The sequence below is a fragment of the Podarcis erhardii genome, assembly GCF_964252035.2.
Source record: "Podarcis erhardii genome assembly, chromosome: 6".
Lineage (NCBI taxonomy): Eukaryota > Metazoa > Chordata > Lepidosauria > Squamata > Lacertidae > Podarcis > Podarcis erhardii.
In genome coordinates, this window is record NC_138510.1 from 77125997 (window position 1) to 77150861 (window position 24865).

General features: G+C 42.1%; 1 protein-coding gene across 3 annotated transcripts in view; it reads left to right on the forward strand.

The window, feature by feature from the left end:
• The window catches only part of ARHGAP29 (Rho GTPase activating protein 29), a 120957-nt gene that overhangs the window by 48144 nt on the left and 47948 nt on the right, over positions 1–24865 (forward strand). For 2 of the 3 annotated variants that reach the window (XM_081865693.1, XM_081865695.1), the window contains exons 1-2: positions 13411–13669; positions 16847–17190. In XM_081865693.1, the coding sequence (XP_081721819.1) occupies positions 16929–17190 (262 nt within the window). In that variant the 5' untranslated portion in view covers positions 13411–13669; positions 16847–16928. Of the gene's footprint in view, positions 1–13410; positions 13670–16846; positions 17191–24865 lie in introns of those variants that run through there. The other variant, XM_081865694.1, reaches the window with a different exon arrangement.

The window sequence follows — 24865 nt, forward strand, 5'->3', positions numbered from 1 at the left end:
CTGGTAGAAGCTCTCCAGGTTTCCAGTAGCCCCAATTTTTTTGTTGGAAAGAGAACCTCCATCACAAATATTGGGCGCATAAGACCATTCAGCAGTCACAGAAAACGTATAATTATTGTGGAGGTAAACCAAGTTAAGTAACTGAGGCTCAGAAGTCCCACAGGCTGGGTAGAAGGACTATTGCAGAGAGTGAAGAATGAGCATTCTGCAAAACAGCTACAATTTCTGCTGAGAGCTTTCAGGTTAAAAAAAGAGAGATTTCTCTTCCTTTGACCACAACAAGCCTTCACAATTAATGCTGCTGCAATGATACCCTTTCAACTCCACTTGGCTGAACATTCTCTCCAAGTAAAAAAAAAAAAAAATTAAAAAGCTGATTGGTGCCCTGATGTGCGGGTGCGACACAAATTAATGATAGCATTGTAATGCCTCCTGGCAAAAGTAATCTAGATTCCTGTTTGCTAATGGAAACTCGCAGGAAGCAAATTGAGTCATTGATGTCTCAACAAAATTGTTAGCCCATTGTTTGACAGCAGAAGCAAATGCACATTTTTGTTGTGTACGGCTTTCTGTTGCTGCTGCTGCTGTTAATTTTAAAACTCATTCTGTTCATCTTGATGTAGGATATACATAGAAGGTGCAGTCAAATATAAAGCAAATAACCATAAAACCAGCGGCAGCTAGAAAAATGTTTTGGGGGAATCCTGGACAAATCCTGAAATGCAGCATATTCTGTCACTTACTTGAAGGGTAAAGAATACCACTAGGGTGGAATGGGAGCACTGAAGCCTTGGCATTTTAGAAGTTGTCAAGTACTTAAGCACCAGAGAACAGAAGCATCACATTATGTCAGCTGTTACTCTTTCCCTAATCAGTGAATATTAATGCAGTGTTATCTTGAAGAAAACGGATCACCGAAAAACAGAGTGTATTAAAAGCAGGATGTGTTCTCTGGCATTATATAATTTTCCCTGGGATTTTTATTTTTACCCTGTTGACAGACAGTGTAACAACTTTTTGAATCAAGTAAAAAAAAAAAAGACAATCAACCCACAGCTTCTACAGTGCAAAGAGTGGTGATGCAAGCTGTGGGGATATAATGACTCCTTGTGATAACATTCCACAATAATCTTAAGACCAACACAAATATTTCTCAGTTACACTGTGCTCTGCTGAATTCCTGCCCTCTGTTCAACAGGAAGAGGAGCGAGGATACACAGCGAAGGGTTCCCAAACCCCACTACTTTTGGGGGGGGGATCTGCTGCCAAAGACGATTTTCTGTAGAACTACTGTATAATAAATCTCAAATCCTACCCAGAAGCTAAGATTTCTATATGTCTGAGGCTGCAAACCATGTATTTGCTCTTAAACTGTCTTAAGCAGAAGTTTCCAGGGTGGTGTACAAAACTGTGGGTGAAACTATTCAGATAACTTATGAATTCTACATGCTGACAATAAGCAGCACGATAAAAACATAACTCTAAGGAGCAGAGGAGGCAATTTTAATTAAGATACCATCTCAAATGCCTGAACAAGTAGGAAGATATTTGCCTGGTGATGTTAAAAGGTCGTCTTCGGGAGGGCATTCCAAAGTTGGGACACAGAAAAGGCCCTCTCTCTTCTGTGACTGCAAAATGTATCTCTGTTAAAAGCCTTTGGTGCATAGTGGTTAGAGTGTTGGACTAGGACATGGGAGACCAGAGTTGAAGCGCAGTAGGTGGCCCCAGATCATTCACTGTATCGCAGAAGAAAAGAATTGGAGAAGGGCCTCTGCAGAAGACCTTAAGACACGGTGATATAAGGAGAGGCATTTCTTCAGGCACCCGAGTCCCAAGCACCTTGGGCTCAGAAGCAAATGGAATTCAGACAGGTATAATATGAGCAATGCTGGATATACCAGTCAAAATTCTGACAGCTAAGCAAGCGCTGCACTAACTGAAGCTTCCAGGGCATCTTACAGGCAGTCCCAGGTATATAACACATCGCAGAAATCCAGCTGGGAATTTACCAGAGTATGAATCACCATAGCAAGGCTATCTCTGTCCAGGAATAATTGCAGCTGGCAACCCAGCTGAAGCTCCTTCAAAGGCACTCTGAGACACCCAAGACATTTGGTGCTTGAGTGACAATGCTGGATCTTCCAAAACTTTGTACCTGTGCTCTTTTGGGGGAAGTACAATCCCATGGGGAACTGGTTGGACACCCATTTCAGTCCCACACGAGAACTACCAGCTCACCATGCCTCTGACTTGTCAGGATTTCACTTCAGTGCACTGGCAGTCATCCAAGCGGGCAGTTGTTCTGCGAAGAAAAATTACAAGGGTTTTTGTTTGGTTTCAGAGATCAAAATGTAGGCAGGCTGACATGGAAGCTAATCACTCATTTAGTTTACATTCCTTAGTGGGGCAAGTGTTGGGGAGGGGGACATGGAATGAAATGCTTTATCAAGGGAAATACTTCACCCAGCATGCCATCCATTTTATGGAATTCAGTACATCAAGGAGAATAATAAAAACTCTGGACATTTTGGGTTATAAGCTGAAGTCGGGTGACTTTATGACTAATTACCACATTTTTAGATATATAAAAATCTGGGTTCCTTTACTTACTTTAGGGCGTATACAGAACACCTTGTAATAAGGAAGGTTTGAATGTTGCACTAAGTGAACCAGGCATAGGCAAACTTGGCCCTCCAGATGTTTTCAGACTACAACTCCCATCATCCCTAGCTAACAGGACCAGTGTTCAGGGATGATGGGAGTTGTAGTCCCAAAACATATGAAGGGCCGAGTTTGCCAGTGCCTGAAGTGAACCAAGTCCTTCCTTGTAGCCCTCCTTTCCATTTTATTCCTAAAGGGAAATCGATTTCTTCCCCACTCAAAGGCAGTGCATTTCCCCTCTACTGGGTTTTCCGGAGTCTTTAATAGTGGCAACACGGGTAGAAATTCAACTGGTAAAGATTTTGGTCACAACACCTCTTTATTCATGGGAAAGCATCATGCGCTGAAATTCTGCCTGTCATGCAACTGCTAAAAGACAAGTGTTCTGTAAGTGAAAGTTTCAAGCTACTGTGGTCTATTGCCAGCTTTCAGCTTTGAAGCCATAAGACATCATTTTAGAATCTCTGTATGTCACCAGTTTCCTCAAAGGTACAACCATTTGGTTCGAAGTGATGTCCATGCTCCTTCTTTGAATCTAGGACAGCAGCTGTCATGAGCCTCCAGTTTTTGCACCCCCTATGGACCTGGGATAGCTCAGCTGGTAGAGCATGAGGTGCTTAATCTCAGGGTCCTGGGTTCAAGCCCCACATTGGGCAAAAGATTCCAGCATTGCAGGGGGTTGGACCAGATGACCCTTGCGGTCCCTTCCAGCTCTATGAAATGCTGGACTCCAGTTCCCATAAGCCTCAGCACATAGGGCCAATAGTCAGGGGTGAAAGAAACTAGTCCAGCAACATCTGGAGGGACGCTGGTTCCCCAACCCTGTCCTAATTCCCTCCAAGAGGCCTGTGTTATATTTCAATCGTGGCTACAGTCCTGTACTCAGGCTCCCTAAATGTCATTGAAAGTAATGAGAGTTAAATGGCATTTCTGTGTGTAGAATTCTATTCTTATTGTTATTATATTATTTACACTGATATCTCACCATTTTCTCCAAGGAACTCAATATGGTGTGCATTGTTCTCCCCCTCTTCATTTCATCTCCACAAAAAACACTGTGTTAGGTTAGGCTGAGAGGCAGTGGCTTGAGCAAAGATCACCCAGTGAGCTTTATGGCTGATTGGGGGTTTGAACCCTAGTCTCCCAGGCCCAACACTCTAACCACTACACAGCACTGGCTTGTAGACCAGATCTCTACTGAAACATTCGATTTTTTTTTTTTAAAAAAACCTATTGGTATATAAACCTTGCTTATGTGTGACTGGACCTAAAAGCTCTTCTGCCTTCACAGCAATGTTTGGATGGATATCAGGTCCCCCCCCCCCCGAGGAACTAATGTCCCTTCTGAAACTTAGGTAACTAACTTTCTGCATGACAAAAGTGCTATATAGGAGATCCACAAGTGCATAGACATACTCTTGAGTACATAACAGAAACTTCCTACATTTGATCAAAGATGGGCTTTCCCCCCTGATGTCTGAAATATTAACATGCTAGTCTGCTCCTTAGTTACTGTTCTATTTGTGCCTGTTGCAGCATAATATTGAGCGCTGGCAAAGAATGTGCAGCTGAACGCCAAACAAAATAGTTGAGATTGGCATAAAAAACAAGACTTCTTACTGCATGTTTTGTCCTGACCTCCCCCACCCTTCTCCTGAGAACCAGTTTTTTTTCCTTTTGTGTAAAAGGTGGGGGGGGGGCAACAGAGTGAGCAGAGAGGGGAGGATTTGCCTTTTGGCTTGTCCCATGTTTGTAGATTGATGTTCACTCCAGCATAGTGCAGGTGCAGGGAAAGTACACAGCCTCCAAACAATTTTGTTTTGTTTTTAAATGTGCAAAATAGAGGGGCAGTGTTGTGGCTTGCTTTCTGTATTTTGTTTTTGCTTAAATGGGACAGGCTGGTTGTTTCGGTGATAATTACGTGGAAAAATAAAAGAACATCCTTTTAAAAGCGGCATAATTCACTGGGAGGTTCTCCTGCACATGCCCCATTGATATCAATAACAGCTGTACAGGAACTTTCTCCTGCCCATGTCAGTGGGGAAGCCGTTTCTCTCTGGTTAGAATTTTGCTTGCACTAATGCTGAAGCTCCCGTTCAATGCCCTGTGCTAATATGCATTGTTAACATTTTCTACTAACAGAGCCCCATTGCTTAGATGGACTTGGAATCCCTTATCTGCTTTTGTGGAATGCAAAAACATATGAAAACCTAAGCACACACAACAGAGCACGATGCCTGTTCGGATCCATTCCTCCGAAGAGATTTATGGACCTCTCATCTTTTAAAAAACCTTTTTGGAACAAACTGGCTGGATGTTTTGCAAACACATGTGGATGGGGGCAAATTCAACTGGATGCAATTTCATTATCCAGAAATAAATATTAAGAATGTAAGAGGAGGCCTGCTGAATGAATCAGACTGCAAGACTATCTAGTTCAGCTTCCTGCCTCCACAATAGCAAAGTAGAAGGTTTTGTGGAGGCCACAAGCAGGACATGAGTGTAACAACAGCACTCTCTCCACCTGTGATTATCAGCATGCTGCCTCTGAATCTGGGGAGTCTGTATAACTGTAGGAGGTGTCAATCAGTCCGTCTGGACTGGGGACCATAAGTTATGAAATAAAGGTGATTTTCCTTGAACTCTTATTTGTCTGTTGTTTATCAGAATACCCCTGCTTACTTCATAACTAGTGCCTGATAGACTTATTACGTGTTAAAGCTACCTAACCAAGTGGTCGTTGCCACCCTATTCTGGCAGCAAATTCCATCAATGAATTATGGGTGTGAAAAAGTACTTTCCTCTAATCAAGTGAAATTCCAGATGAAATGAAGGTTTGTTTAAAGGCACTCTTAGCTAAATGTTACATTCCTTAGAACTCTTTCACTTTTAGAAAAGGAAAAAAGTATAGAAATGTATTAAAAACATATACAATTATTCTGGGTTTGGGAAACATGAACTGAAGTCTGGAAAATTTGCCCCATCAGTACCTACTTTTCTAAAACAATTTTACTGAATTGTTCCCTAAGGGTCATACCACTCTGCCAAATATTGGGAGTGGGTTGCAGCAGGCAGAGAAAAATATGTATATGCATCTACAATTCTACATAGTGGCAGTGGTTAAGTTAAGAAGGCAGAAGTGTTGGTTTAAACAAAATAAAAAAATTCCTTCCAGTAGCACCTTAAAGACCAACTGAGTTAGTTCTAGGTATGAGCTTTCGTGTGCATGCACACTTCTTCAGATACACTGAAACAGAAGTCACCGGACCTTTCAAGGTCCGGTGACTTCTGTTTCAGTGTATCTGAAGAAGTGTGCATGCACACGAAAGCTCATACCTAGAACTAACTCAGTTGGTCTTTAAGGTGCTACTGGAAGGAATTTTTTTATTTTGTTTTGACCATGGCAGACCAACACGGCTACCTATCTGTAAGTGTTGGTTTAGTTAGTCGGTTTACTTGCCTCTCTCCCTTCTCATGGGGCAGGCTGCATGCCTTCAGGCCATGCCATCACAGAGAGCATTGACTTATTTTACACAGTTCGTGGTTGAACTGTTATTACCAGAACCAGCAGAGTGGGCTGCAGGATAGCTGAATATGAAAAAGGACTAGATAAATTCAAATAGAGGGATGAATAGCTATTAGAAAGTTATAAAGATCCATCCTAGTGCATGAACGTTACGAGATATTCATAGCTGCTGCTGCACTCTTTTCTATCTCTTCCTCTAAACCTCTGTTACAGGCATGGCCAAACCTGGCCCTCCAGCTGGTTTGGGACTACAATTCCCATCATCCCTGAGCACTGGTCCTGTTAGCTAGGGATGGTGGGAGTTGTAGTCTCAAAACAGCTGGAGGGCCAGGTTTGACCATGCCTGCTCTATTACAGCATACTTGCACTGTACAACTCCCATCCTTCCACCTCATATCATTGGCTGGAAGGGCAGGCACAGGGTGATGAGGTCATATCACAAGTTGTATAGTTGTTAAGCTTTGCAGACTCAGGACCCGCCTTTAGCTCAGATATGCATCTGGGGACCCACTTCATTTTCTTGCTGTGTATTTGTATGGTTGTCGTGCTGCTGCCGTCACCCACCTTAGGTCATTCTGTCATCCAGTAGCAGATCCCACCCCACCTGCTGTTATAGTGGACTTATAAGGGCAGAGGACAAATAAAGGCAGAAAATCAGGAAGCTGAGGACCTTATGGCATTTCTGTAGTGATTTGGTGAATTCCTTTTAGCTCCACCTTGAAATTTCTCAAATACCATGTGCAGCTTTTAGCTACATTTCTGCTTCCCTTCTTAGCCTCTTGTTTACTTAAGTGCCCCAACTGAAAGCTTTGCATAAAGTTCCTCATGTATCCAGATACATTCGTGGTCAAAATGTCAGATCCAAATGGAATATTTATGAAATCCAGTAGGGCTGTCAGCACATGTCTGAAAAACTGGCAGAAATTCATAGTATTGTATGATGAAAGTTTTGCTGGATAAAGGGCGATGAGGAATGTTTTTCTGTCATTCATGTGGTGGACAGATGAGCAGTGGATTCACTTGGGCAATTATACTAACCAAAACACAGTTGGTAAGGGCATAGCTCTCGTTTCATGCCATTTCCTTACCTCTGAAACATTGATCTTAAAAAGTAAACTTTGCAACAGGGACAAAACATCCTGGAACATGGAGGAATCTGGAGATCAGATGCTGCAATTGCTGCTGAAGCCATTAGTTGTGCAAGCTCAGTTTCACAAGGATAGGGAATCAGAGGATCCCAAAGCACTACATAGCAACATAGGAAGCTGCCTTATATTGACCCAGGCCAGGGTTTCCCAAACATGGGCCCTGAGCTGTTGTTGGACTACAATTCCCATCAGTCCTTAGCTAGCAGGACCAGGAATGATGGGAACTGTAGTCCAAAAACAGCTGGAGACCCAAGTTTGGGAAACTCTGAATCAGACCATCTGCCTTAGCGTTGTCTATATCAACTGGCAGAAGCTCTCCAGGGTTACAGGCAGGAGACTATTCTCTCTCTGCCTGGAGATGGCAGATATTGAACCTGGGACCCTCTGCAATGCAAACCATGTGCTCTACCACTGACCCTGGACCACACATGGAATTATTTTACATTTGTTTACTCTCACTTCATTTTGGCATTTATAGCACCAATCCATCGAAGGAACCAATTTCTTTTTAATCTTTCTGCATTCAGTGCCTTTATTCATTCTTCCTCTAGATTTACTATTGGCAGAATTGATAGCTTGCAACTCTGTAATGGTTACAGATAGGTAGCCGTGTTGGTCTGCCATGGTCAAAACAAAATAAAAAAATTCCTTCCAGTAGCACCTTAAAGACCAACTGAGTTAGTTCTAGGTATGAGCTTTCGTGTGCATGCACACTTCTTCAGATATCTGAAGATGGTATCTGAAGAAGTGTGCATGCACACGAAAGCTCATACCTAGAACTAACTCAGTTGGTCTTTAAGGTGCTACTGGAAGGAATTTTTTTATTTTGTTTTAACTCTGTAATGGGTTTATATATTTACAAAAGCTTTATTTTTAATTTAATGTTTCTATTGCCATTTTTTTGAGAATACAAACAACATTTGGTTTAAGAAATAACGCACAACGAAGTGGTGCACAAAGAGCATTCTCAATACAAACACTGTGTCACATACCAAAACTCAAATGTAACACGGTTGCAGGTACCAGCATCCCTGGGAAGCCAGGCTAGCTGTTGGGAAAGGGGCAGGCATTTGCTCACATAATGAAAGGAAACAAAGTCAAAGCGAAGTTACTGCCTTTTGATATGCCTCCCACAACCCTTCAATGTTGAGTCAGTAGTTCTGACAGTCCCAATTTTATTCATCCAACTATTTCAACAGAGCAGGACTGGGACTTTCCAATGGTTCGCTATTTCTGTGCATGCAGCTGCTAACAACAAGGCAATCATATTTTTTATGCATTACCCCCCCCCAAAAAAAATTCCTTTAATTTAGCGAAGAGGTACAGAGGAAACTAAAAATGGTGGATTAACTACTAAATGTTAACCTGTTGACCCTAGACCTTATTCTAGGGTCAACTATGGTTAAAATCAGCTAATACTCATTGGTTACTATGGGTTGTGAAATACAGTATTTTTCAAATATTTTTTTTGCTGCTAGTAAGACAGTAACCATATTACTAAGTCAAACTCGGAGAAGACCCATTGAAACCAATGATCATTACTAATTTAAATCCATTAGTTTTAATGAGTATGATTAGTCAGATATAGAAATAATCCACATTCTAACCTACTTTAGTTTTGTTCTTTAACTACTAAGAAATGTGCAAAGCCCATACAGGAGTGTGGCACTAGGTTTCAAGACCAATAAGCATAGCCTTACGGAATAATGGCACATTTTGAAACTTGTGCTTTGCCTTGATTCTGAAGGCTGCAAAAGACTGCATTTTTTTCTGGAAGCTTCATACAGCCCTCTTTGCAACAGTACTCCACTGTTGTTTGTTAAGGAGGACAAAGTCTAGGGATGTCCTTGGCCTTATGGGTAAAATGAGTAACAGTTCAATGCCTTGTTTTTGCAATGTTCTACTTTACCCAGGAACTATACATATTTCTTGAAATTACAAGTAAAGCAGATCATTGCAGAAGGGGGGGGAGGGGGCTTATAACGTCCAGCATATATTCAAGGGTAGCAAACACAAATATCTTACTGCCTTATTGGCAGTCAGCCGCACTGACTTTAGTGCTGCTTATTCCGGGGTGTGTGTGTGTGTGCGCTTCGGATGGCAAACCAAAGCAACTTGCTTGAAAGCATTTCCCACTAAAATCCATTGGAGGTTACTTCCACTTATTGGCTGGACCCAGACTTAGTCATGTTTAGAGTAAAACCACTGAAATCAGTAGGAATTCAGGTAGTTGTGGCTAACCCAAATCCCATGGATTTCAGTGGGTCTGCTCAAAGCATGATATGTCTAAAACTTTAAAATTTCAGAATTACGGAAGATGCACGGGGAGTTGCTGACCAAATACAAACCCACCCACAATCTCACGCTCACTATGGCTCCAATAGCAGAAACGCTTACTGATATTTTAAGGTATTTTAAAGCACCATGTACTATATAATAATTAATAGTAATATATGATAATATTTCATAGGTCCACAAATGTTTTAGACTTTAGAGTACCTTAACCCTGATGCTCATCTCTTTAATGCATTTTTAATGCTCTTTAATGGGACCGCCTCTCCTGGTATGTCCCACAGAGGAACTTACGGTCTTCAAACAAAAATATCCTGAAGGTCCCAGGCCACAGAGAGGTTAGGCTGGCCTCAACTAGAGCCAGGGCTTTTTCGGCTGTGGCTCCAATCTGGTGGAACGCTCTGTCACAAGAGACTAGGGCCCTGCGGGACTTGACATCTTTCCGCAGGGCCTGCAAGACAGAGCTATTCCACCAGGCCTTTGGTCAGGGCACAGCCTGACTCCCTCCTTTGGCAATCTTCACAGAACTTTAGCCTAATGGTTGCCATCAATTTGAGTTGAATAAATTTTAATGAAATGATTTTAGAATGTTGTATTATTTTATTGTTGTTAGCCGCCCTGAGCCCGGCTTCGGCTGGGGAGGGTGGGATATAAATAAAAATTATTATTATTATTATTATTTCCTGGTTTTTTTTAAGGTACAGTATTTTAAACCATTCTGTATAATGATACCACATGGCATTTGATAGATCCTGCAGTGCCATAGAATGCCTTTACTTTTTCAGCTGGAAAGAACCTACTGTTCAGCCCTCAGATGCCTTTCTGACTCTTCTAAAGGTTATGAGAGCATGTGTTTCCAGTAGCTCTTGGCTAAAGAGAAGCAAGTTTTCAAGAAGGCTTGTTTCAAGCAAGACTAACTGTGGAGCAATCCTCACCCATCCAAGCTCCAGTGATGCATGACCAGCATAGCCAACAAATGCTGATGTAATAGCCCCCAAAGTACAAACACTCTCTTTTATTGTTGTTAAACAGGCCCACTATTCACTGCTTAGGTGGTCAGCTTGTTCCAACCTTTGACCTTTTACCAAAGACCCATTCCATTCAACTCACACTTTCCCCCTGCATGCCTTTGCCCTCTGTCACTGACTTCTGCATTTCGGATTGCTGTATGGGGCTAGTATTTCATGGGCATCTCAGATAAACTGGGCTTACAGATGAACTACTGTGTGCTTAAGATATGGCTGGATGCAAGCAATCATCTGGCTGACAAGAGGGCCCAGCTGCAGCTGAACTCTTTGAGCAGGGAAACGAGTGTCTTTAATTAAAGCTCACCTAGTGGAGCATATTGCTTAGCCACAGCATGAAAAGAAAATGAACGAGTGAGAAATATGTTAGAAGCAGACTGAAAGCAATAGGAAAAAGGTAAAGAGTGCAAATGGCAGGTTTTGTCTTCGTCCGCAAGTTAGTTTTAAATTCTGCTGAGAAGTTAAACCAAATTGTTGTCTGATGCAGCAAAGCTGAAGGGTGTAAAGATTCCCCTCATGTCTCTAGTTATGCTCAGGGTGAAGAATTGCAGATTCTTGAGAGAAGACCAGGATCTTAAAAGGTATGGGTTGGTCATGGTTCAGCTTTAAGTGGAGGCAGCAAAAGCCAAAGAAGACCTACCAAAGCAACCTTACATGCTTTAAAATTAGGTGTTACGTACCACAATCATTGGTGCACCCACAGCAGGGTTAGCCAATCATATCCTAAGCCATCATCCCTAAGCTATGTTATTGAACCCCACCTCCCACTTTCCCAGATTTTTACTGGCTGTCAGTTGCTACCTTTGGTCAGGCAAAATAGGGGACTGGGGGGGGGGTGGCTAAAAATTACTTTACCTAGTGCAGAAATGACTTCAGAGCAACCCATCGCAATGGCACATGGGGTTTACAGTGGTTTATTCAATAAAAAAGAACAAAAGCACTATGATTTACAACTGTAAGAAAAATATTGCACATTGCATATATAGCTGGGAGTCGCTCTCCGAGTCCAACCAACCCCCACCCTCTCTGCCCACGCAAAAGCGCTCTCTCCTGCACCAGACCCCGGCAAGAGGCCCCTGCAAGCCCCCTCTTTTGCTCTCCGACCTATCGGCCACCCCCCTGCCTGCAGAAAACCTGAGACCACTATAGCAGGCCCATGCACTGCAAACTCCCTCACTCTCCATGACCCACCCTCTGCCAGCACAGTTTTGAGGAGGAAGAGAAGCTTGAATACGTGAAAAAAGGCAACCCATTTGAAGTCCAAACAGGGCTTGGGACAGTTTTCTCCAAAAAAGGACATTCACGTTTTTCTAGGGACGGGTAGCAACCCTAGCTGGGGCTGATGAGAGTTGGAGTTGAACAACAACTGGAGAATACCCAGTCCTAGGGAACGTTATAGATGCTCTGATGGTCTGTCAGCTGTGAATCAAAATATGGCACAATGGGTTGTCCAAAGTGTGTCATGTCATAAGGAATAGACATGCCATACTTTAATGCTACATAATGTGGTGGTGCTTTGTTTCTGTAGATAACATGCATTCAAATGCACATACAGTATTGTACTGTATTTGCTGTTGTGCTTGAACAGATGTCCAGGCTAGCTAGTTTCCCATGTGCCAGCATTACTATGAAGCCTGGCAACCCCTGAAGGGTTCAGCTACTGTGTTGAAGTACATTTCTGGCAGCACCCATATCATTTCCTGGATCATCTTCCTACCCCAACCCATGCCACCCCTGCAAATACACATGCTGAGTCACCTCTGGCATGGCAGCAGTAAGAAAACAGAAGCCATCAGACTTCAGGGGAGGGCTGTAGCTCTGTGGCAGAGCATCTGCCTTGCATGCAGAATGCCCCACATTCAATCTCTGGACTGGGTGGGACTTGCTGCCTGAAACACCCAGAGAGCTGCTGCCAGTCAATGTAAGGTAAAGGACCCCTGGATGGTTAAGTCCAGTCAAAGGCAACTATGGGGTTGTGGCGCTCATCTCGCTTCCAGGCCAAGGGAGCCAGCGTTTGTCCGTAGACAGCTTTCCGGGTCATGTGGCCCTGACTAAACCGCTTCTGGCGCAATGGGACACCATAGGAGTGCCAGAGTGCCAGGAAACGTCGTTTACAGTAGACAATACTGAACTAGGCAGTCCTAATGGTGAGACTCAGTACAGTATAGGCCAGGTAGCTTCATTCCTACTTATGTCAGGCCCTCCTGTTAGGCAGAGTGAAGAAAGCCACCCATTTTGTGTTTCCTGTCCTGCAGAGGCAGGAAAGTCTGAAGCTTATCAACACTTGCAGGATAGATATCAACATACATACATACATAACAAAAATAAATGAATGAATGAATGAATGAATGACCTACAACCCAAAACACCCCCAAAATTCAAACGGGACAGATTTATCCAAGGCATGTGCCAGAATATGGGGTCCCTCCCTGGTCAAATGGAGCCAATGGAGCACGTGGTGGCTTTTTCCCCTTTTCTTCCTCCCTCCACCTCCTAACAAGAAGGGGAAATTTGAACACAGAACCAGCCGGGCGCTCGCGCTCACACGTGGGTGGGGCCGAGCGAGGCTCCCTCTCCCTCCCCTCCCGAAAAAGCCCCTCACGCCTTCTTCGCCGGTACCTGCTGCCCGATTGGCATGAGGCACGCCCCCGGGCGCGCTTAGCCGCCCAATGGGAGGCGGCGCTTGGAAAGCGGGGCGGAGGAGGAGGAGGAGGGCACATGCGAGAGCTACGGGCGCGGGGCGGGGCCTTGGGAGCGGTTGTGTTGTGCGGGTGGCGGCGTTGGCCAGTCTATCAGCGAGCAGCGTGTGTGTGAGCGAGCAGAAGAGACAGAGAGAGTTCAGCAAGCGGAGAGGATGCGGCGGCCGCTGCTGATGCCGCCGCGCCGCCTCCTCCTCCTCCTCCTCCTCCTCGCCCCCGGGGATTCGGAGCCGCCGGCAGCGACCTGGCGACGCCTCTGAGAGCTGCCTTCGCGTCTCCCCCCCCCCCCACCTCAGCTTTTCCTCTCAAGTTTGCCGGGTAAGGAGGACGGGCGGTTTCGGCTGAGGGGGAGCGCGCGACGGGGATTGGGTCGGCTGCCAACGTCTGTCAGTTCTCCCTCCCTCCCCTTCCCCTGCGGGGTGTGTGTGTGTGTGTGTGTGTGTGTTTTATTTTTCTCCTCAGGGCGCTCCGTCCCCACATGCAGTGAGGCAGGAGACAGAGAGAGAGAGAGGGAGAGGGAGACTCGTATGAGGGGTGAGGAGAGGAGGTTTCTCACGCCGCCGCTTCTTTTCTCCCCCTTCCCAAACACTCCAGTCAGGTTCCGAGTTCGCTTTTCTGGGGGGTTGTGTTACACACACACACAGACACCCCGCCACACCACACCCCGCTCTTGACAATTTCCTTTTCCCCTCCCCGCCCTCGTTTCGGGTGCGTGTTTCCACACCAGCCAGTTCCTCACCCCTCAAATCTCTGCCCTTCCCCTCCCCCCCCTCCGCCCTATTTTACACCACGTAGTTTGCTCAGTTACTATTTAGTTACAGCCAGCCCCGCTCACTCTCTCTTTCACTCTCTCTTCCCTCCCCCCCCCCGGCAGCCGCGTGTGTGTTTTGTAGCCGGAGCGTCTCCTCATTTCGATTGTATTTAAATCCTGGGCATGGACAGCAGCAGGAGGAGGAGGAGGAGGTGGACGTGCGATTTGGCAGCTGTGGCTGCTCAGGCATGGGCCGGTGAAAGGGGGCCCTGGACTGACTTTTGCAGCTGGGAGGAGCGGTGCGCAAGCGGGGGGGGGGGGGGAGTGAGAGTGAGAGATTGCGGTCGCGCGCACCCCCGCCCGCGCCTGGCCAGGAATGCCAGATATTCCTTTGAAAGGGGTGGGGGAGCTCGGGCGCCTCCCTTGCTAAAAACGGGTGGGTTTATATATTATGTTTCCAACTGCTCATACAATATGCTTGTCAACAATTATTCAGTTTAGTTTTTCTCCCCCTTTCTATTGGCTGTAACTTGCCTTGCCCTGATGAGGGAAACTTTTGCTGCTGCTTCCCGTCCTCTTCCCACTCACCCCCCCCATCTGTCCACTAGTAACTCTGGGCATGGTTATGGGAACTGGGCAGCCGCATTGTATGCATTTGGTTTGGAGTCAGACCACTGTAGCCTCCAGGGCTGATTTATGCATGAACATGCATAGAGGGTTGACCCCAATAATAATTTAGGGACGTTATAGGTTGTTGGGGGAATGTAGGGACTTGCTTTCCTTCTTTCGGTGCAATTAAATATATATTGTCAAGAGTGAAGCTGTGCTCTTCTCTGATAAAGTATAAAGGAGTAATTCAAGAGTATATGTATTTAATCTTAAAACATCTAGATGAAAGTTTTACGGAAAATCCATATCTCAAAAGAATATATGATGTAATAGTTGCAAGTAAGTCCTGAAAGCCTAGCTGTTCATGGAAATGTTATTTAATATGCAGTGTGCAGTTGACACCATAAGATTCTAAAACAAGTGCATATATTCAAAACTAAATAGTTGAATAGTTGTCATCTTTTTAAGTGTTTGGGGTGAGAGTGAGCTCCAGATAACAAGCCTGTGATGAAGCATTTTAAACACTTTAAGATGAGAATGATCCTTAATGCAGCTTGTCAGGGCTCCAAAATACAAAACCACAAGAGTTCTCTGTGTATAGCAAGTTCTGCTTGTCACACTACTAGTCATTATGTTTTAAGAGAAGGAAATGGTTAAGTGGAAGGGTAAGATTGCAGAACAACTCTGCATATGGCAACTTTGGTAGGTTGCACAAAGCTTTTGCATAACAGTTTAAAGGGAACTTCTCCTAGTATGATCTTCTTTCCATAGGGTTCAGTGAACCAGGTTACATTGTTGACATGGTTGGTTTTCATAATTTGTGACCGCTTCTCAGTGTGTATTATCATGTAGTATCATGCATGTTGCTTTAAAACGAAGACTAAGTAGTTGCAGGTATGTTTATATGAAATGCTTAGTAGAAGTGGTCAGTTATCTGGCTTGGTCCTGCTTAAAACTATTGACTGTAAAAGGTCTGGAATTCAGATTTAATCCTAATTTCTTGTTTAATTATTTATCTAGTAAATTAATGAAAGTCATTTGTGAACCCAAACTGATAGGTGTTTTTCAGCCAAATCACAGTTTCAAGTATTGCTTGCTTTGTAAAGCTGTGGGAGAGGCATAGATTACAGCAAAAGAGTTTGATCAAGTTAATGTGTTTTATAATCGGCTATTGTCGAACCAAATCATCTCTTCAAAAAGCAACTAAGATTTATAAATCACTTTATATTTCAAAAATAGAAAGTTGCTTTTAAAAGCAGTAGTATTTCATCTTGCATTTTTAACAGTATCTATTTAGGTGTTCTGGGGAGAAAATTGGACTTAATTGATTGTGACATAGAAATTGATTAATTGAAACTTGTGTAAATGAAGTCCTCAGAGGTTTGGCTTAAAGATTCAAATATTACAATTTTCTATGTGAAATACACAATTTCTTATTACTATAACTCCTTCACATTATTACCATTTTAATATTGACATTGTAATGAGAATACGTCACCCATATTGTGTACCTGCTAAAACTTCCACTTTGGCCAGTGCTCATGCTTCCATGAAACATGCAATCATTGCTCTCTGCAGTTTTTCTATAGCATATATAGGGTGTGGAAACAGAGGATTTGCCTTATATATCAACTTTTTTCACAGATGCAAAATGTGAATCTGTAGTGCATACATCTTAGAATTGTAGCAGGTGAAGTAACCTAACTTGTTTTGGTGGTGAAATGCATTGAAATGTGTATTTCAGTACTAAAGATGCAGGATTAAAAAAATAATAATACACACACCCCTTTAATTCTAGTGATACTGTGCTCCCTATATCTTTGAAAAGTTTTGAAATCAAGTTCCTTTGTGCTTTGGTATACAGCTTCAAATCTGGAAATGGCTTGATAAGAGTAGCACATTTTAAGATAATGCAGTGTGGAATATATTTTCAAATACATACTACTGCTACTACTAATATACTTTAGTAATTTTAAGAGTTTGTATGTGGGCTGTGTATGTTGAGTATGTGGGATTGTCTTAATAGAATAACATTTTTAATATGGAAAAGGTATATTCAACAACTTAGCATTTAAATAATGTTGTATTCCTCTTTTCAACTGACTCATATTTGTTTCTGTTTTTTCTTCCCTCAGGACACTATTTTGCTTGGCAGATGGACCATAAGCAACACTGAATGTTAACTCTGGAAATTTCATAAGCATTGCAGTGGCTGGGATGTTGCGACAGAACGGTGGTGGCAACAAGCGTGGTTTAGGATTAACCAAACTGTCTACCTCCAATTTCTTCACCATCTCTAATTCAGGAACCTGGGGGATGGGGCGCAGCACCAAGAGCAGTTCTTTGAGCAGCATTAGCTCCAACTCAGACTGCTATGACAGCACTGTTGTGGACCCAGAGTACATCATGCAACTGGTGAATGATGTCAGGAAATTTGCAGATGTTCTACTTTATTTGAAAGAAGCCATTCTTTCAGAAGGTGTGTCAGCTGCTTCTCAATAACTCCCAATAGTTTGAAATGTATTTTTTGTAGCTAATTTCTTACTTGCTAGCATATGAGCAAAGAAATGTTTAGAAGGAACAGTGGCTGTCTTCTCTTGAGTATATTTTGCGGTATACAGGAAGTTGTGGTTCTTACTTTGCTAACTTCCTCTGTGAAACATTGAGCAAGTTGTTTTGTAAATGGGCACTTCATAAACAAAATTAAACTTCCCTTTTAAAAAAAAACCTTTAAAAATTAGCATCTGGTAAAAATGGAAAAATGTTTAGACTCACCGACTTCTTTTGAGATAGATTTTTTTTTTCTTGAGGGGGTAGTGGCACCATCGTTTGTTAAGCAGTGGCGAAAAGACTGGTGGCAGTGTTGTAGCTTTGGATTTCCTGATTAAGCAGCAGAGGTTTGGACTAGATGGCTTGCAAAGCCCCATTGAATTCTTAGGATTCTGTTTCATACCTCTGAGCTAAATTATGCCAATCTTCCCATTGTTTTGGTGGATAAAGAAAGATACTTCCATTCTTCTTTGAATTCTGATGTAAATGGGTAAGAAGCAAGCTGATTATACTTGCTCTACTGGTGATGTACAGTAGTATGATTAAGACTAGGGAAGGGGAAACCTTTTCATCCGTAGATTCACATTTCCTTTTGGTCAGCTTTCTTGGGCCCATTTCTATTGATAGGTGGAGCAAGAGGCAAAAATGAGTGAAGCAATACCGTTGAACAATTTGCTAGTTTCTTCGCACCCGCACATCCCCCTCCATCTAGGCAAGCAAGAAACATTATTGGAGTTCTATGAACACATTCCAGCCCTGTAAAAACACCAAATGAGGGTGCAAAACAGGGCTGGGGAGGGGTGTGTGACCTGGTGAAAGTTCTGAGGGCTCGACAGAGGGGCCTGGAAGGCTGTGTTTGGTTGCTGGGCCTGAAGTTTCCCATCCCTGATTTAGAAGGTCTGGTTTTATACTGATTTAGCTTGTGGGTAACTAGCTAAACATCTCTTACATTCCTGTTTGAGCTGAAATTGAATATCAGTTTTTCTTACAAAATACATTTAAAATAAATTCATAGCCTATTTCAGGAGAATGCTTAAACAGTTGCTCTGTAAAATGAGTGAAGTAGGTCAGAGTAGTGCTTACTTGAAATAAGGAAAAAAATCCAACAGAAATAAATATAACTTATAATATTGCAGATGTTGAAACTTTCAAGTGGGGATACTGTTTCTTCATTGTATCCTCTGCGGAGTAAGAACTGAATCCTTCAGACAAGTAGTTTTCAGTACTTAATGGAACATAATATTCATAATATAGGTAAATAAGAAGCTGGTACCAGCTAACCTGGCATGAATTCCTTTCTAGGAATATTTTCTTTCTTTCTTTCTTTGTAGTAGATTCAAAGCGAGCATTGTGCTTTATAGACCTGTACCTTAGCAGAATAAATTTCTGAGAAGATCTGCCAAATGCCCAGTGAGATTGCTTTTGAGCAACAATGATACATTTTCCTCACTTCTTATGCTGCTGTCAACAAATCAACAAGAAGTGTGCCCTTATTCTTTTGTTTGAATTCAAAAGTCCCACTTTCTTGCCAATGTATTATAGCAGCTTTGCCTCATCCAACTGAATTAAGTATATTTATCCTTCTGCTTTTAAAATCAGAACTTTTCTAAGCTTTACATCTTAAAGGAACACAAAGCCATCATACCTATACATGGGCTTTGTTGCAGAATCAGCAAACAACACTATCCCATTGTGTCGAGAGCAAGATCAAGATTGTTAGGCATCAGTGAGATCTAAACAATACACTATGAGTATGAAACTTGTTTCTGTGCATTAAGACTTATTTCCTAACAGTTCCCCCCCGCTTTTTTAGGATGTCTGAGATTCTGTTAATCAGCATACAGTTCTCCATTTAGGAGACTTCTGTGCTTTAGGGGAAATAGTGCTGTCAAAAGGAATTCTCTGTGTTGTATCCTAAAGCAGCATTTATACCCATAACCTAGTCTTGACATACGAGTCATGGTACTAAAATGTAAACACAGAAGATTTGTAGCTCCTAGAAAATTTAAGTGAGAAAATGCATGATCCTGTGCTTATAGGTTTTTAACTGCAAGTTTGCGTCTCTGTGCCTTTATTTATGTGAAGGGCAGCTTTGGTTGTGAGCCCTACTTGTACATGCCTGTGCAGTGCCAACAGATAAATATTCAAAAATACATTGAATTTCCTGCTTGGTCCAGTAATGGTGTGGATTTGGTTGTAGAATGAGGTTAAAATTATTTGGATTGGAGATACTGAAATGGGGGACTGCAAGAATTCAAAGTGAGGGTTGCTGAATGTCTTGCTTACTTCATCTTTTTGCCCCACTCCTTTGCATAACTTCCATAGACAGAAGAAGAAGGTGATGTGGAAGTAGTGATAAATTCTGCTGGCCATTGCCTCTGAACTCAATGTTGATGTTTGGCCTCAAATAAAGAATGCAGCCTGTGCATTCTCTTGAGTTTGGCTCTGGCAGATCAGTACAAATGATAGCTAGGCATTACTTAGTGAACATGGACCAAATTTTCCTAATCACCCAAACCTTTTAGCTGTATGGCTTTTGATTTTGATGAAGTTTGAGGATTTGGTGGGAGTTCCATTCTTTCAGTAAGTACAAGTTGTCACTACTACTGCCTAATTGCCATCCTTGGTTGTATATGTTCACACAGGCTATAGATAAGCAGAATAGGATTCCGACTCAGTTGCTTTGATATGGGTGTGTTGTGGATCATGTTGTGGATAGTGAAAGTGAAGAATACTTTGGAGGGTGGTGTGTGTTGCCATAGACTTTACAGCCTTGCTGTTTTGTGATGTAAAATTGGTGGTCATATTTAACACATACTCCATAAGGTATGGTTTTGAATAATGTTGTTTGGCTTGGTGATCTATATTGTAGAGGCATGGAATTGTTTGAAACCCCAATCACTGCTTTTTCCACCATACTGATTAATGTCCAAATAGCTCAAAACCAGTTACTAATGTTGAAGTTGAAATTAATAGGTGGGCTTAATAATACAAACAAGGAAATGCCAATTTATGAATGGAAATGCCAGTTTATGAATGTGGATTCATAAATGACAGTATTCCCTGAAACTTGGAATAAAATACTTCTAAATTTGTTTTAGTTACATTTGTATCCCACCCTTCTGCCAGGAAGCTCAGAACAAGTTGTAGTTAGGTCAGGTAAATTTGGAGCAGGATATAGTTACTCTACTTGATTAAAACCACCTTATGAACTTTATAGCTAAGCAGAGCTTTGTCCATATCCATGGCTAATATTCTGGTCAATTCATGTCACTGCTGCTAAATGTGAGGGCTCTTGAATAGATTGAGCCGTTTGAGAAAGAAAAGAATTGAGTAGTAGTGGAAGAACAGGGAGTTATTGTGCTTTTAACCATTAACCTTTAAAGATTTAATGGTTTTTAATTAAGCTTTTAATCTAGTGACATTTTCAGCTAAAACTTATATGCTGTTAGGATTTTAGTATGGAGCAGGTTAAAACTCTTAAAGTAATTACATTGAAAGTTCCTAAAATTTTAGCATCATCTTCAAAGCATGGGGTATGCAAGTAGATTCAATTAATTTATATGCTGATCAATATGTTTATATCATGGTCATTTTGGCAGCATTATGCATTTATTTGGTTAACTTAATATGCATCACTAAAAAAGGTAAAATCACTGATCACTCTGCTTCAATGTGAACTGGTACACAGTGCTAAACCAGGGTTTATTAAACTATGGTTTATTGAACCCTTATTTGTTTCTTAGTAAACAAACCAGAGTTAAGCTATCAAAAAGCACAAACTGAAACAGTAGTTTGTTGCCTTATGAATCTTGGTTTGTTTTAATTATGGTTTTGCATAACATGAACATATAACCCTTCCTTAATAACCATGGTTTGTTTGGCCACCTGACACCCAGACACTCACCAAGGCTACAAAGGCACGTGGTAAGAGCTGCTTAGAAATAATTCAAATTTAAGAGAAACAAGCCATGGTTTTTTTTTTCATTTGCTAGAAAACTTATTGGATAAACTTGTGGTTTGTTCATGAAACCTTGGTTTGTGTTATGTGTGAACCAGGCCATTTCCGTTTAAAAAAGTACTCCTATTCTCCAGTGACTCTGTAGCCATGGCATTGGTGATATGACCTGAAACAACCGTGGCTCAGTGACAGAGCATCTGCTTTGCATGCAGAAGGACCTAGGTTCAATCTGCTGCATCACTAGGTATAGCTTGGATTGTCCCTAGTCTGAAACTATGGAGATCTGCTGGCAGTCAGCATAAACAAATCTGAACTCAGTGGATCAATAGCCTGATTCATATAAAACAGCTTCTAAGGATGAGGGGAAACCCCAGATTATCAAAATCTTTGAAGCTGTGTGGAACCTGACCTCAGGGTTTTTTTTTGGGGGGGGGGGTTGGCATAATTGGGCCACAATGAAGAATTAAAGCTAGGGAAAAGAAAGTCCTGATCTGTAGGTCTATATGATCATTGTTGGAGGGTTCCTGCTCCCATCCCTTCTCACTATGTGCTTTTAAACTATGTGCTTTTTAAGAGTTGTTTCCTCTAGGGTGTAGCGTATGCCTGTGAATTTCCTCCACAGAAGTACCAAGCATAGTATTGCCTCTCCAAGAGAATGTAATTACAAATAAATCAGCAAATTAACACTTTTCTCACAACCAATAATTATAAAACAATGAGGTAAAACTATGGCTCATCAAATCATATTTTATGTAATAGTCACAGACGTCTAGGTTATCAGTAAACCAGACACCCTCCAGTATCATCAGGACTTTTACATGGTATGGATTGGCTGCATATCATTATAGGTGATTCAGATATTATAATATCTGGAAAGCTCTCTTTAGGGTTTGATTATGCTGAGTAGGACACAGACACCGAATGACAGCTACTTTGAATTCCAATTTGAAAAACAGAGTGTTGTGCAATCTAGAGTTTAGTGATTATATAAAGCTCTGAACGATAGAATTGTAGAGTTGGAAAGGACCCTGAGAGTAATTTAGTCCAACCCCCTGCAATGCAGAAATCTAATCAAATCGTTGCTGGGTATGAAATTAATTCTGTGGCTCTTCTGATACATTGGGTGATTTTTATTGAGTAAGGACATGGTACCACTCCAAGATTAAAATTCACCTGACCATTGGACTGCTTGGTATTGTTGCATGTGCTTTCTGTATGTGTGGCTGGCTCTGTACAGCTACCATTATGTGCTTTATTAAATTTATTGAATGCTGCTAGGAGTGGATAAGGGACGCGGGTGGCGCTGTGGGTTAAACCACAGAGCCTAGGACTTTCCAATCAGAAGGTTGGCGGTTCGAATCCCCGTGACGGGGTGAGCTCCTGTTGTTCGGTCCCTGCTCCTGCCCACCTAGAAGTTCGAAAGCACGTCAAAGTGCAAGTAGATAAATAGGTACCGCTCTGGCAGGAAGGTAAACAGCGTTTCTGTGCGCTGCTCTGGTTTGCCAGAAGCAGCTTAGTCATGCTGGCCACATGACCCGGAAGCTGTACGCCGGCTCTCTCGACCAATAAAGCGAGATGAGCGCGCAACCCCAGAGTCGGTCACGACTGGACCTAATGGTCAGGGGTCCCTTTACCTTTACTAGGAGTGGATAAAGTCATTTCTGCATGTGACTGAATTGCAAGAGGCAACCACAAGTTCCAATGACTCAGTGAAAATTGCTCCATTATGTATCCCATGACTTCTGTTCTTCAGACCTTTTGATAACTAGTAAGTGAAGACTTCTGAATATTTCTTCAATTCCTGTAGCTCTCTTATGGTGCTTGAAGCTTTATTTCTGCCTGTCTGTGTCTTTAAGGTAACATGGGGCATCCCACGCATGCTTCCTTGACAGAGGGAAACTCCAGGCCAAAGGAATTTTATTGATATATCCAGCACCTGCAAATATGGTTACAGTGGTAACTCTAAACCTACATTTGGTGACCAGTGGAGAGAACATCTAAATATACTTTCTTATTGGATTAACATGTTGGAAAATAACTGTGAACAGTTCTGAGAGATTGATTATGCCTCTTTCCAAAAATACTATCAGGCTAGACTGAGATTCTGCAATAGTGTGGTGCAAGGCTTGGCACAAATACCTGCACATCCTTCCCAGCAAGCCTCTGTAAAAACCCAGGCAAAATTACCTGGCAAAAGAACTTCGCTGCAAGTGGAAAAAGAAACATGAGTGTCAAGCCATTGTGGCTACTAGAAAAAATGTTTGCCAGCAAACGTTTGGGGATCTCTGGTAGGGGATTATTTGGGAATAATACATTTTAAGTTGATGTAGATTTAGGTAAAAATATCAGTGTTAGCCTCAAGTGTTGAAGGCCCACATTCTCCGTATTCAGATAATTTCAAGAGTATATTAAATAATATAGCTATGTTTAAATGGTTCAGATTAAATCTATGTACTCTCAAAATTACCTGCGAAATCCATGCAATAAATGATAGCTTAGAGTTCCAATTAACTTTTAAGTCTAACGATCTAGCTGACTTAAATTGTGACCACCTCCCCTTCCCCCAATCGCATACTCTGCATTCCTTCTGAACAAATGTTCACTTGTTGCTATAGTGTCAAAGATCAACAGTTGGTAGGGGTATGTTTCATGAGCAAGTGTAGTTAAGCATTTAAACTCAACTCCCGTGGAACTTTTAATACATTTTTAACTTAAAATGTATTCTAGAATAGTATTATTAATGCAAGAAACTTTGTTAGCAGTGTTTTGACTCATTCCTATTTTCAGTTTTAAAATACAGTAAATTTTACACCATTCCCTTTACTTTTTTCAAAAGATGCATGAAAAAGCATTGAAAATTACTCTTATTCAAAATGCCATATTTTTAGCTTTCAGAATTTGTCAGATTTTTTTAAAAAAATCTGAAACTGGTACACTCTGAGGCTTTTTAACAAAATGTGGCACTTGGGAGAGTTTTGTAATTTAGTAAAACAATTTCCTTAGGAATATTACATTCCTGTATGTATACATATATTAAAGCCTGTATTAATTTTAAAATGGTGTTCGCCACCATTCATACAAACAGATCCCAGGGACCTGTGCAGAACTTAGCATCTAAGGTATGTTTTATGCAGTTTTTTGAGTGAATAATTAAGGGTGGTGAGTAATCTCTCTGAAATTTGATTGTATAGCTGTTAGCATTGTCTTCAAATATAGGAACATCCTATAGGAACTGTGGCGGAGCTTCATGCTCCGGCACCGGGGGGCGGAGAGCAGGCAGGGGTGGGACCGGCGTGCGTCCCGGGGGTGTGGCGCACATCCTGTGGGCGTGGCACACAGTGCAGTTGGGCAGAAGCGATGGCACCCCACCGGGATCGCACTGCTGGGGCGGTATGCTCCCCCCGCACTCTTCTTCCTCTGCCAGTGTATAGGAACATCCGCTTAGCTTGGGTAAACCCCCATTAAGCTCAGTGAAAGGTACTTGAGTAGACTCACAGGATTTTGCTATTAGGGAAGAAGAAGGGTGAAGCAAAATGCTATTACTGTCTAACATTAATTCAAAGGATGTGTAATAACTTGGAACACTTCCATCTTGGTGCTCCTTCATTAAAACTATAAGTAGGTAGATCTAGTATGTGGTGTT